This window comes from Doryrhamphus excisus, linkage group LG1 (assembly GCF_037039965.1).
Source record: "Doryrhamphus excisus strain RoL-2023G ecotype Guam linkage group LG1, RoL_Dexc_Guam_v1.1, whole genome shotgun sequence".
Classification (NCBI taxonomy): domain Eukaryota; kingdom Metazoa; phylum Chordata; class Actinopteri; order Syngnathiformes; family Syngnathidae; genus Doryrhamphus; species Doryrhamphus excisus.
This window is the reverse complement of record NC_136357.1, coordinates 6,502,501-6,516,133: the sequence shown is the minus strand read 5'-3', so window position 1 is coordinate 6,516,133 and position 13,633 is coordinate 6,502,501. Positions and strand designations below refer to the sequence as shown.

The window sequence follows — 13,633 nt, the reverse complement described above, 5'->3', positions numbered from 1 at the left end:
TGCAGCTGTTTTTTTTTTTCATACGGCCTTTTCCTCTTATTGAGGGGAAAGTTGACATTGACGCACAACAATAAACAAAAATCAGTGTCATGACACACTTGATGTGACTTTCCGATTTTCTATGAATAGCTGTCACAGAAGTAGCTTCTAGTCGCTGGACAGGTTTATCCACATGAGTATCATTTCATTGTCATTTTGCCGGGTAAATCCCCGCTATAAGCAACCATGAAAGAGAAAAATATTAGAAGAAAATAGTTTCTGAATGGGCTGCATGGCGGAAAGTGGTTAGCGCACAGACCTCACAGCTAGGAGACCAGGGTTCAATTCCACCCTCGGCCATCTCTGTGTGGAGTTTGCATGTTCTCCCCGTGCATGCGTGGGTTTTCTCCGGGTACTCCGGTTTCCAGGGTACACCCTGGACTGGTCGCCAGCCAATCACAGGGCACATATAGACAAACAACCATTCACACTCACATTCATACCTATGGACAATTTGGAGTCGCCAATTAACCTAGCATGTTTTTGGAATGTGGGAGGAAACCGGAGTACGCATGCACAGGGAGAACATGCAAACTCCACACAGAGGTGGAATTGAACTTGGGTTTCCTAGCTGTGAGGTCTGCGTGCTAACCACTAGTCTGCCGTGCCACCCTTATTATTTTATTATTAAATTTAATTATTAAACCCCAACCTTATAGATATCGATTGAGGCTGCACGGTGGATTAGTGATTAGCACGCAGACGTCACAGCTAGGAAACCTGAGTTCAATTCCACCCTCGGCCATCTCTGTGTGGAGTTTGCATGTTCTCCCCGTGCATGCGTGGGTTTTCTCCGGGTACTCCGGTTTCCTCCCACATTCCAAAAACATGCTAGGTTAATTAGCGACTCCAAATTGTCCATAGGTATGAATGTGAGTGTGAATGGTTGTTTGTCTATATGTGCCCTGTGATTGGCTGGCGACCAGTCCAGGGTGTACCCCGCCTCTGACTGCACTGGAGATCGCAAGGAGGAGGAAGCCATTCACAAAAGAGTCGTTCATAACTATATCATAACAACTCGTCTCCAGATGAAAGAATAAACAAGAAATTTGTTTATTCATTTTCTAACGCTTATCCTCACGAGGGTTGCGGGGGGTGCTGGAGCCTATCCCAACTGTGTTCAGGCGAGAGGCGGGGTACACTCTGGACTGGTCGCCAGCCAATCACAGGGCACATATAGACAAACAACCAATCACACAACAACTTTGTTCCATCAGAAAACGGCTGTCTTAAGAATCCTGGACAAAGTGTGGATATTAATCTTAGAAGAAGAAAATGTAGAAGGCAGCTGTAAAATGATGTCAGTCTATTATATTTCCGTTAGCTTCAGGAAAAGACAAGAAACTCCCAATGATCTTTTCGAGGCTCCTGGCATCGTTTATTACAGTGCAACTTGTCTTGTAGTAATCATAACCTCTGAAAAACTGATGGCAGTCAGTGAGATGTTTTGATCCCTCAGGACAGGTTTTGTGACGCCCTCTTTCCAACTCTACTCTCCACACACAGATCCACGTCTGTAATAGAAAACATGGAGACAATGCAAAAAGGAGTGTTTAGAAAAAAAATCTAATCCTAATACATACCGCATTGTCTGGACTATAAATCACACTTTTTTCATAGGTTGGCTGTTCCTGCCACTTATACTCCAGAGCGACTTATAAATGAAAAAACTGTTTATGTTACATAAACACTGGACACCTTGTTATGTTTATTTTTCATGTAGCTGTACCATTGTGTTAGCATATCTTACACCTATTCAGCCTGTTCTATATTCTTTTGTTGTTAGAACTTGCCTTCCAAGAGGGCTTATGTATGTTTTTTTTCTCCCTAATTATGCATTTTTGGCCTTGTGCGACTTATACTCCAATGCGACTTATGTATGTTTTTTTGTAACCTAATTATGCATTTTTGGCCTTGTGCAACTTATACTCCAGTGCAACTTATGTATGTTTTTTTTTTACCTAATTATGCATTTTTGACCTTGTGCGACATATACTCCGGTGCAACTTATTTATGTTTTTTTCTCCCTAATTATGCACTTTTGGCCTTGTACGACTTATATTCCGGTGCGACTTATGTATGTTTTTTTCACCCTAATTATGCATTTTTGGCCCTGTGCAACTTATACTCCAGTGCGACTTATGTATGGTTTTTTCTATCTAATTATGCATTTTTGGCCTTGTACGACTTATATTCCAGTGCGACTTATGTATGTTTTTTTTTTTTTTTTTACCAAATTATGCATTTTTGGCCTTGTGCGACTTATACTCCAGTGCGACTTATGTATGTTTTTTTTCTACCTAATTATGCATTTTTGGCCTTGTGCAACTTATACTCTGGAGCGACTTCTAGTCCATAAAATAGAGTATATGGCTATGTATATGACTGCAATGTTTTACTCTCACCCATGAAATTGGCACTGCAGGTCATTGGCACAAGGGCAATGGTCACGAGGACCCTCCTGGTCCCAGGCCAGCATGTCCATCAATAGGTTGGTTTGATTCAGGCAGGAATCCCCTTTTCCTGGTTTGGGGTTGCAGACTGGGAATAAAAGCTCTGGGGAGAAAAATGTTGGTGGGTGGATAACAGAAGGTTGGGGTATATAAGGGAGAACTACTTAGTTTGTGCATGTCTTATTGTTAATTGGTTACCTCGTTGAAAGGCACAGCACAGGTCTGGTCTGCAGTCACTCTGACTCTGACAGATTGTCCCCTCTGTTCCCTTAGTGGCATCCATTGTGCACTGGCCCCACACACACATCTGACTTGAGCAACACTCTTCATCTTTTGTACAGGGCTAAGTAGAGAACACAGTGAGATATATAAACTATAATGCCAATATTCCATACCAGTCGTCACCAACCCATCAATCCCGATCTACCAGTCAATCTTTGGGAATTTGCTAAATGATTGTGAGAATTCTTTGTGTGTCCTCCCCTCCTGAAGGATCCATTTTGAGCACTGAACATGCTCATACCCCATCCCCGCTCTCCAGGCACGCAACCCACAAGTTTTTTAGCCTGATGCCCAATCCCCAGCGTACACAAACTAGCTCACCTTGCCCTGCAAGCAACAAGTATTGAGCGACAAGCATGCAAAGCGAGAGACGGAGAGAGTGCAGCAATATTCCAGAATAAACAACAGTATTTATTACACGTTAAACGGGATCTACTATGCTTTTTCCACTTTTCTGACCTATAAATGTAGTTGGAATGTTGTATTATCGTGTTAAACTGCGCCAAAGTTTCAGCTAATGAGGTTTGCACATTTGGAAATGGAATAGGCTGGAATAGGTACAGATTCTGGAAGATCTAGAAAGCCTTTTGTGGGGGGTTATTGTGTGTAGCTGCTCTATAGAAGTCCACAACCCAATTCATAGTCCAAAAATGTGCATAATAGGTCCCCTTTATGATGTATCACAGCCGAGACCATGGATCTTGGGCTCAAAAAGGTTGGTGCTACTACTTGGTTTGTGCATGTCGTCTTGCTAATTGGTTACCTCGTTGAAAGGCACAGCACAGGTCTGGTCTGCAGTCACTCTAGATCTAGAAAGCCTTTCGTGGGGGGGTATTGTGTGTAGCTGCTCTATAGGAGTCCAATTCATAGGGCCAAAAATGGGCATAATAGGTCCCCTTTATGATGTATCAAAATCTGCCTTTGCTATACCTCAAAATGAAGGCACAAATATAACTCCATAGATGTGTAACCCCCCAAATTTGTCATTGCATCACTAAACAAAATATATCTTGTATATATCTTGTATATCTTGCACAGCTTCACAGCCGAGACCATGCATCTTGGACTCAAAAAGGGTTGGTGACCGCTGTTCTATACCATCCAACTTCCATCATTTCCATTATCATCTTCATAGGTCTGTTTTTCTTCTCAGTACATGAGTACTAATACAATGAGAGGCAAAGGATTGCTGGATAGTGTGTGATGTTTATCAAGCAGTGGAGGCTAACAAAATGGGACATTTACAAGGATGTTATTGGATTAATCCCTGCAATTCTGCTTGTTAAAAGAAAGAAAAAGCAATCCCAAAATAATGAATGACTTCCTACCATATCAGCTGGTATGCAGGGGAGGCACTTGGAGTTATCGATCCCATACAAACAATACTTCAGTTCACCACAGTCCTCGTCCACCATGCACTCCTGCAGTGTGAGATTATTATGGTTATATTACAGTAAAACATGTTGCCATTATTCGGCGCCACAGCGAGCCACTACGCGCCAATCACATAATCTTTGGCGCAAACTGGCACAAACTGGCCGAGTGGAGCCCTAGCATCATTGGCGCAACTTGGTCCGCGCCATTACATTCCAGTGGATTCCAATAGGCGGATTGTTTGTGACATTTGGTTCCACTTGGTAAACGCACAAAGATTTTAATAAACATTTTGAAATTTTTTTGCTGCCAAACTAAATTTTTCCCGGCATTACGGGCCACCATGAACCAGTTGGGAGGCAGTTTGAGCCACTGCACGCCACTAGGCACCTTATTGGCGACACTCAGTGCCATAGCAAATTGCATTGGTGCAAACTGGCACCAACTGGCACCTGCCCAGTGGACTCTTAGCATTCATTCATTCATTTTCCACCGCTTTTTCCTCACGAGCGTCACAGGGGTGCTGGAGCCTATCCCAGCTGTCTTCAGGCGAGTGGTCGCCAGCCAATCACAGGGCACATATAGACAAATAGTATAATTCACACTCACATTCATACCTATGGACAATTTGGAGTCGCCAATTAACCTAACATGTTTTTGGAATGTGGGAGGAAACCGGAGTACCCGGAGAAAACCCACGCATGCACGGGGAGAACATACAAACTCCACACAGATTATCTTGGTTATTTTATATAATAGCTATGCCTCGGCAATTTAAATATATTTTTGTCAAATTTGATATTGACTTCAGATATTTAATCTTGCATGTCCACTTTTTGGAATGTACATGAAATGGGGAACACTATCAGTGATGCTGTGATGATGTACGCCACAGAGCTACAGTAACACTGCCACCTGCTGGTCAAATTATTTAAGACTCGATATATGGGGGAAACAAAGTCACCTTTTTAAAGGAATATTCTCCTGTCCTGTTCCTATTGTTGCTCAATGTATCAGTTTTCCCATGAAGTATTATTCAAGCAACACAAAGAGACTGGAAACTATAGGTAGGGGCCACACGGTCCTCACTACCCTGAAATGATCTTAATGCGCTCCAGACAAGCACTGCTGCTATTACGTGTATGCACGGTAGCCACTTTCCAGTCCCGCCTTTTCCAAATAGGACTTACAGATGGCTGAACTTCACAGAAAGAAGGAAAAGCTATCCAAGTTTAGCGTCATCATCGCCATTGACTTTGACATTTTTATACACTACAGTTAGTCACAACGCTGGCAATGTTCCTTGTTCCAATGTTCCTTTCCTTTTTTTCAGCAATAAATTCTCTTACTGTAACCACTCTCTTTACATGGGCCAGGAAAGTAAGAGATGGAAGACTCTGTCGTCAAATAGAATGGTTTAGACAGATGTAGTCCAGGAAACTACAGGGATGCTAATATTACTGGATCGGTCTCACTTTACAATAGAGTACACAGAAATACAGTAGTTACTGAGGAACTCATGACTAAGGCACATACATTTAATTATTCAACAGCTAATGGAGAACTAATGAGTAGAGTGGTTACTGAGGAACAAAGACACATAAATTCAAAGTAGTTACTGAGGATCTCATGAAGAATTAGTAGTTACTAATGAGTAAGGCACATACATTTAGAATGGTTGCTGAAGAACTAGTGAGGAATGAGTAGAGTAGTTGCTGAGGAATTAAGGCAAATACATTTAGAGTAGTTACAGAGGAAGTAATGAAGAACTAATTAGTAGAGTAGTTCCTGAGGAACTAATGAGGAATGAGTAGAGTAAGTACTGAGGAAGTCAGGCACACAATTTAGAGTACTTACTAAGGAACTCATGAGGAATGAGTAGAGTAAGTACTGAGGAAGTCAGGCACGCAATTTAGAGTAGTTACTAAGGAACTAATGAATAACTAATTAGTAGAGTAGTTGCTGAGGAAGTAAGGCACACAAATGTAAAGTAGCTACTGAGGAACTCATAAGGACTAGGTAGAGTACAGTAGTTACTAATGAGAAAAGCACATACATTTAGAGTAGTTACTGAGGAACAAATGAAGAATGAGTAGAGGAATTGGTCAGGAAGTACGGCACATACATTTAGAGTAGTTACTGAAGAACTTGTGAGGAATGAGTAGGTTAGTTACTGAGGAATGAAGGCACATACATTTAGAGTAGTTATAGAGGAACTAATTACTAGAGTAGTTACTGATGAACTAAGTCATATGGATTTAAAGTAGCTACTGAGGAACTCATAAGGAACAAGTATAATCAAGTAGTTACTAAAACACATACATTTAGAGTAGTTCCTGAGGAACTACTGAAGAACAAATGAGGGATGAGTAGAGCAAGTAATGAGGAAGTAAGACACGTAATTTAGAGTAGTTACTGAGGAACTAATTAGTAGAGTAGTTACTGAGGAACCAAGGCACACAAATGTAAAGTAGTTACTAAGAAACTCATAAGGAATGAGTAGAGTAGAGTAGTTACTAATGAGTAAGACACATGCATTTAGAGTAGTTACTGAGGAACTAATGAAGAACTAATGAGGAATGAGTAGAGTACTTACTGAGGAAGTAAGGCACTCACATTTAGAGTAGTTACTGAGGACCTAATGGAGATCTTGTAAGTAGAGTAGTTACTGAGGAAGTAAGGCACTCACATTTAGAGTAGTTACTGGGGAACTAATGGAGATCTTGTAAGTAGATTAGTTACTGAGGAAGTAAGGCCCCATCAATTTAGAGTAGTTACTGACGAACTAATAGAGATCTCATAAGTAGAGTAGTTACTGAGGAAGTAAAGTCCCATCAATTTAGAGTGGTTACTGAGGAACTAATGGGGATCTCAGAAGTAGAGTAGTTACTGAGGAAGTAAGGTCCCATCAATTTAGAGTAGTTACTGATGAACTAATGGAGATCTCATACGTAGAGTAGTTACTGAGGAAGTAAAGTCCCATCAATTTAGAGTGGTTACTGAGGAACTAATGGGGATCTCATAAGTAGAGTAGTTACTGAGGAAGTAAGGTCCCATCAATTTAGAGTAGTTACTGATGAACTAATGGAGATCTCATACGTAGAGTAGTTACTGAGGAAGTAACGTCCCATCAATTTAGAGTGGTTACTGAGGAACTAATGGGGATCTCATAAGTAGAGTAGTTACTGAGGAAGTAAGGTCCCATCAATTTAGAGTAGTTACTGATGAACTAATGGAGATTTCATACGTAGAGTAGTTACTAAGGAAGTAAGGTCCCATCAATTTAGAGTAGTTACTGATGAACTAATGGAGATCTCATACGTAGAGTAGTTACTGAGGAAGTAAGGTCCCATCAATTTAGAGTAGTTACTGATGAACTAATGGAGATCTCATACGTAGAGTAGTTACTGAGGAAGTAAGGCCCCATCATTTTAGAGTAGTTACTGAGGAGGTAATGGAGATCTCATAAGTGGAGTAGTTACTGAGGAAATAAGACCCCGTTAATTTAGAGTAGTTACTAGGAAGGAATGAGTACTGGTTAGAGTAAGGGTTTGTTCCTCATTAACTATTGTAATTTGGTGTTACAATACAGTGTTATAACAAACAGTGTTATCACTGGATGACATAATAGTTTATAAACCAAGTTGTAGAAAGCACTCAAAGCCAGGCAACATTTTGGATTCAATCCAAAGATCAATCTAAAGTATTCCAAGACATCTTGGAATGTGCTGTAGGCCAATAAATAATGGGTAAAGCCACACTTTGCCCCCCTCCCTGTCATACATGGAGGACATAAAAGCCGAAGACTCACATGATGAAGACTGTTCCACTCTCCTGTATTGTTTGTCATTCCCTTTAAAGACAAATACACACCAATATTTAGATGTAAAATAATACTAGTGCTGCCCCAAAAACATTGTATAACTCACTTCATCAGTTTGATAAAGTACTTGAACCGCTGTGGCTTTATCTGTCCCAACTTTATTAGTATCGTTGTGGTAACGATGATGGGTATCCAAAGCACTCTCTGTTGATATCTGAAAGTTAGAACACACTTGAAATGAAGTACATAAGCGTGCATAAAATGGGAATCTATTCATCGTATGAGCATATCATGCATGCTACGATAGCAAATGTTAGCAACCAATCATTGGGATACGAATTTAACAATCTGTCGAGAATTGCGGTTGTAGTTTGTGGTGCAGTATGACATCATCTTGGGGTATGACATCATCTTGGGTTTAAAGCTAATAAAACCAACATCGTACGTCAGGGGTGGCTAGACTTTTTCCACTTAGGGTCACATACTGGAAACCCAAAGGATGGAGGGGCCTTTAGGATATTTGACCAAAAACAACCCAATGTAGGTATGCTAATAAGTCGACACCTCCACAGTATATGTAATTATACTATATGTCAAATACCGACCCCAATAAAGCACACACAGACCTGGTCGACCGCCTCCTCCAGGATGTGTTGGGTGTCCTCCATCAGCTCTTCCACTTCACGGAACATATCATTCAAGCTGACAAGGCCCTCCTGGTGGTCGGTTATAGCCCGGCTCGACACGGCTCCGCCGGTTAACCAGAGGAAGCCTAGACTGAAAGAAATGGAGAATAACACACGGCCGGACATCTTGGCTTCCTCCTTGTTGTGAGTCGATGGAGCAAGAGAGAAGCCTGACGCATCACATCTGGATTGGTTTTATATGGAAACTTTGAGGAGGAGTATAAACCTGCTTTAATGACGTGGAAAGGGGCTGGGTACCAACCTTTTTTTCACACTTAAACCACAAACCTGGATATGGTTTATACTGTATGGTATCTTCAGCTATATACCATTTAACCAATAAAAACCTGTATATCTAGAACACTTGAAACGTCCTGAAATGGGACCTACATTACAGCAGGGGTGCCCGAACCTATTCCACCCAGGGCCACATACTGACACATCAAAGGATGCGGGGGCCATTTTGATATTTTCATTTTGTAAACCAAGTTGAAAAAGCCATTTTTGTGAGTACCATAATCCATAATAATAAAAAAGTTGTTGTGTTTCATAACATTCTGGTGTTTCCAGACCAATGCATCAAATGTAACACAATTACAAAAACATAAACCTTGCAATGGGGGCTGCACGGCGCGCAAGTGGTTAGCGAGCTGGCCTCACAGCTAGGAGACCCGAGTTCAATTCCACCCTCGGCCATCTCTGTGTGGAGTTTGCATGTTCTCCCCGTGCATGCGTGGGTTTTCTCCGGGTACTCCGGTTTCCTCCCACATTGGCGACTCCAAATTGTCCATAGGTATGAGTGTGAATGGTTGTTTGTCTATATGTGCCCTGTGATTGGCTGGCTACCAGTCCAGGGTGTACAATGCCTCTCGACCGAAGACAGCTGGGATAGGTTCCAGCATCCCCGCAACCCTTGTGAGGATAAGCATATAAGAAAATGAATGAATGAATGAAACCTTCCAATGCTCTGTTGTTTTAGTGTTACTTTTTTGTTTTTTTTTGCATTTTAGCACAACTAAAACATTTCTTGTGAGAATAAATTTGTCTGAAATTCTTTCCATACAATCAACTTCAAAGTGCAGGGAAAACAACATCGACAACTGCAACATATTCACAGACAATTTATTTTTGTTTAAAAGTATTTCACATCACCTTGAAGATCATTTGTATTTTATTACAGCCACAGAACATTAGCAGCAGCAATAATAATAACAATTAGAATAACAACCCAGCAGTAGAAGCAGATCAACGCTGAGAAAGACCGAAAAATGAAGGACAAACAAGATGGCCACCCCTTCCAGCTGCCAAATAAATAAATAAATATTGGAAGGGATCATTAGAAATCTTGTTTTTTTTTTTTGTTTTTCTTTTATTTCAGTCTGTCAGATTTGCCCAATCTGACATTGCTCCTTACACTGTATGACCGGAACATAAAAAATGGTCGAAATATGTAATGGCTGAGGATGAACACAAAATAGCAAACATGACTTCTTAGGGACTTACCAGGGACTATCATGTAGGGTAGAGAACAGGTTTGGGGGGGGGGTGTTTTGTCCTTGCCGAGACATACAGTATTGCTGCTGCTGTCTAATAACGTCTAACACAGGGGAGTCACAGAGAAAAATGTAAAGATGGAGCGGTCACTTTTAAAAGATGCTAATGATTATTATATGCTCAACTATCTGAATAAAATGTGTAGTATCTCATATACAGTGGAACTTGGGTTAGCGTACGACCATGTTTTGCGTGTTTTTTGGTTAACCTCCAAAATTCCCACCAAAATTTTGCCTACGTTTTCCAGTTAACGTACAACATGGCGCGCATCTTGTCACGTTATCGATACACTACCCGAATCCCACAATGTTCTTAATGTATTCTTATCACAAACGTCCTTGTTAGCCGGTCTATGATGACTCTGTAGTTCTTTGCTAACTGACACAGTACTACTGATCACGACTGCAAAATAACCCATGATGGAAAAAAGACTATTGAATTCAAGAAATAACTCATAGCAAAACAAGAAGGAGGTGTCTGACTTTGCCTATAATCACGTCTATAAAGGTAAATCTGATGTTAAAATGTTCATTCATCATTTATAATTTTTTTTAAATGCTAAAAAATGATTTTAAAAAACATGTTTGTGTTAACCGGCTGCACGGCGCGAAAGTGGTTAGCGCGCAGACCTCACAGCTAGGAGACCCGAGTTCAATCCCACCCTCGGCCATCTTTGTGTGGAGTTTGCATGTTTTCCCCGTGCATGCGTGGGTTTTCTCTGGGTACTCCGGTTTCCTCCCACATTCCAAAAACATGCTAGGTTAATTGGCGACTCCAAATTATCCATAGGTATGAATGTGAGTGTGAATGGTTGTTTGTCTATATGCCTCGCCCGAAGACAGCTGGGATAGGCTCCAGCACCCCCGCGACCCTCATGAGGATAAGCGGTAGAAAATGAATGAATATTTGTGTTAACATTAATTGTATTTATTTCCTATGAGAACATTTTTTTTGGTTAGAGTACGTTTTGGTGAAAGTAAAACGTTAATGATGCTAACCAAGGTTCCACCGTCCCTCATTCATTTTAATTTTTACAATATGGCCAGGCCAATAAAAAAACGAACCGTGGGCTGAAAATGGCCTCCGTGCCACACTTTGGACACCTGTGGTCTAACAGTAAGCGGCAGTCTGATAGTGTGTCTTCATCCAAATGCATCAACAACTGTCTACCAGCATTAAATTAATGCTTCAAACAAATATGTGCAAAAATGAATCAATGTGACATTCATTCTTGGAGACCACCGAGAAATTTGGATGTTTTATTTTATTGTCTCCTTTCATTTCCTGGCCTTTTGTCATTTTGATTTTAACCAATCACGACTTTGTTTTGAATAATGTAAAACATTTCCAAGTTGAATGATAGTTATGAATGATAACCGGAGCGTTATATCGTACAAATGCGACAGTGGTTATCAATTGCAATCAAACAAGACAATGTAAACACAAGTACAGCAAAGTTCAATTGAAGGACATTTGGCCTTTGAACGTGCAGCTGCTGAAACGCTCAGGCAGCAGGTTTACAGTACTTAGCTTGGAGGAAATGCTTTCATTAAAAGTGGTCATGATGTTTTGTAGTATTAGGGACGAGTGTACACCACTAATAGTGCAGTATTACGTTTTCATAAAAATAAATCAAAGCCTGAGCCGAAGCTCTAATGAACGGATCCCGGAAGCAACCATTTCAATTCAGATAGTGATCAGATCCTTTCTCACGGATTCAAACCATTCATAAAACAGGAGTTGAAAAGATTTGCTGAAGCAGAGACGTGTACATGCAAAATAACCCGGAAAACAACACCAACAAAACACAAGTGACACGTCTAATTTATGTAAAAAAAATAAAAAAAAACAAAAAAAAATCAGTAATGCTGAAAAATAGTATGCATTAAAAACCTACCCTTTTGATTACAGTGCAGTTTGTGTGAAACAACAAAAACAAACACACACGTTGCTTAAAAACGAAGGCCAAAAGGAGAACGATGAAGAAAAAGGGTTTGAATAGTAGAATGAAAAGATTATATATACAATTCTATGTACATTATACAGGATATGAAAGTTAACATGAGGCCTAATGCTTGACTCAAGAGATGGCCCAAAAATCTACTTATTAAACAGAAAAGCGCATGGCACCCAATAAATAGGAAACAGAATATCTTGCAGTGGACGGCATCCAGCTTATGCGGGTGGCACACTTTTTTTTTTTTTAAATGGGGCAAAGACTCTTGAGTGGGAGAACCTGCCTGGCTTCAATGCGGCAAAGTAGTCAACCCATGGAGGGAATATTAGATAAATATGACTATAAGTTTGTCATTTTTAACTGACATTTGTATTATATACAAGAATTGTGTCCCGATATTTTGATTAAAAAATCACCTGGAACAGTACTACCAATTTAACCAGAATATTAGGGGTGGTATGTATGTCCTTGGCATGGAGTTCAAACAACAAAATCTGCTCCAAGACGCTTTGACGTGTTGGCTGGATGCAACAAAAGGTTTAACATTTGGCATTTTTATCCAGTTTCCAAATGGGGCCAAAACAACAAAACAAACAACTCTTAGCTGGTGATGGGTCTGGTTCGGAGGTGCACGTACGTAGTACAGTAACACCCATGGCATAGTACAGAGAGATCCCAGTGTGAGTATCCTCTTAGTTGGCTTTATATGTCATGTGTCCAAAAACAAGCAATCAACCCCCCCAAAAAAAAGAACATAGTCTGTGTACATCTTCACTGCCATGACGATATCCATGAGAGTAATAAGAGGCTTATAAATAAGAGGCAGTCCCAGACCACCCAGCTACCACTATGCAAAAGTCCTATTAAATATGAATCAGAATATACACTGGCAACAAATTAAAAAGGGGAAAGATTTTGCTGTTACTGTTCAGTCCTCCTACAAAGATCCCAAACTGTTTCTCAAATGTCATACACATATAAACACACAGTATATGAAAGCGCAGATGCCTGGAAAAATATGTTCATTTAAGCTGGTAAAAACCTCTTTTTTTTTTTTTTTTTGTCTCTCTCTGTTTGTAAATGAGGAACAGGCACAGTCTTAGAACTCACAAAGGCAGCACCGTTCCCAAAAAACAAAGTCGGAACAGGGACTTGAAATGAAAAGGGTGCGTGATTGAATTGATTGAGTAGCTACATTTTAGATCAGTGTGGAGAAGAGCTGGAATGTAAGCGCTTCATCGTTAAGATTACATGACAGAATGAAAAGAGTTGCGGACTGTGGAAAAAACAGAGGCCACATATGACAGGGAGGACAATGTGGAGATAAAATGATATATCAGATCCTTGAATGTCCTCTGATCACGTCAGAAAAAAAAAAGGGTCCGTTATACATCGGTTTTTCGAACAGTTAGACGGGGTGCAACAAGGTCCATAAAGCTTTCTTAGGGATGTTTACACTTCGAAA

The 13,633-nt window shown here is 40.5% G+C and overlaps 2 protein-coding genes across 2 annotated transcripts in view; both read right to left on the bottom strand.

Moving 5' to 3' along the window:
• Window positions 1-1,363: 1,363 nt before the first annotated feature.
• LOC131131155 (dickkopf-related protein 3-like) lies at window positions 1,364-9,273 on the bottom strand. The gene is made up of 7 exons (XM_058075589.2): window positions 8,598-9,273; window positions 8,078-8,185; window positions 7,960-8,001; window positions 4,103-4,195; window positions 2,691-2,835; window positions 2,445-2,595; window positions 1,364-1,553 (listed from the first exon to the last, which is right to left on the bottom strand). Exons 1-7 carry the CDS (start codon window positions 8,781-8,783, stop codon window positions 1,529-1,531), a joined length of 750 nt encoding a protein of 249 aa, XP_057931572.2. The 5' UTR covers window positions 8,784-9,273; the 3' UTR covers window positions 1,364-1,528.
• Window positions 9,274-9,762: 489 nt separating this feature from the next.
• cmip (c-Maf inducing protein) overlaps window positions 9,763-13,633 on the bottom strand; it is a 37,204-nt gene continuing 33,333 nt past the window's right edge. The window contains exon 22 of the mRNA XM_058075580.2: window positions 9,763-13,633. This exon is cut by the window's right edge and continues 178 nt beyond it. The gene's annotated coding sequence lies outside the window, so the exon portion shown is untranslated.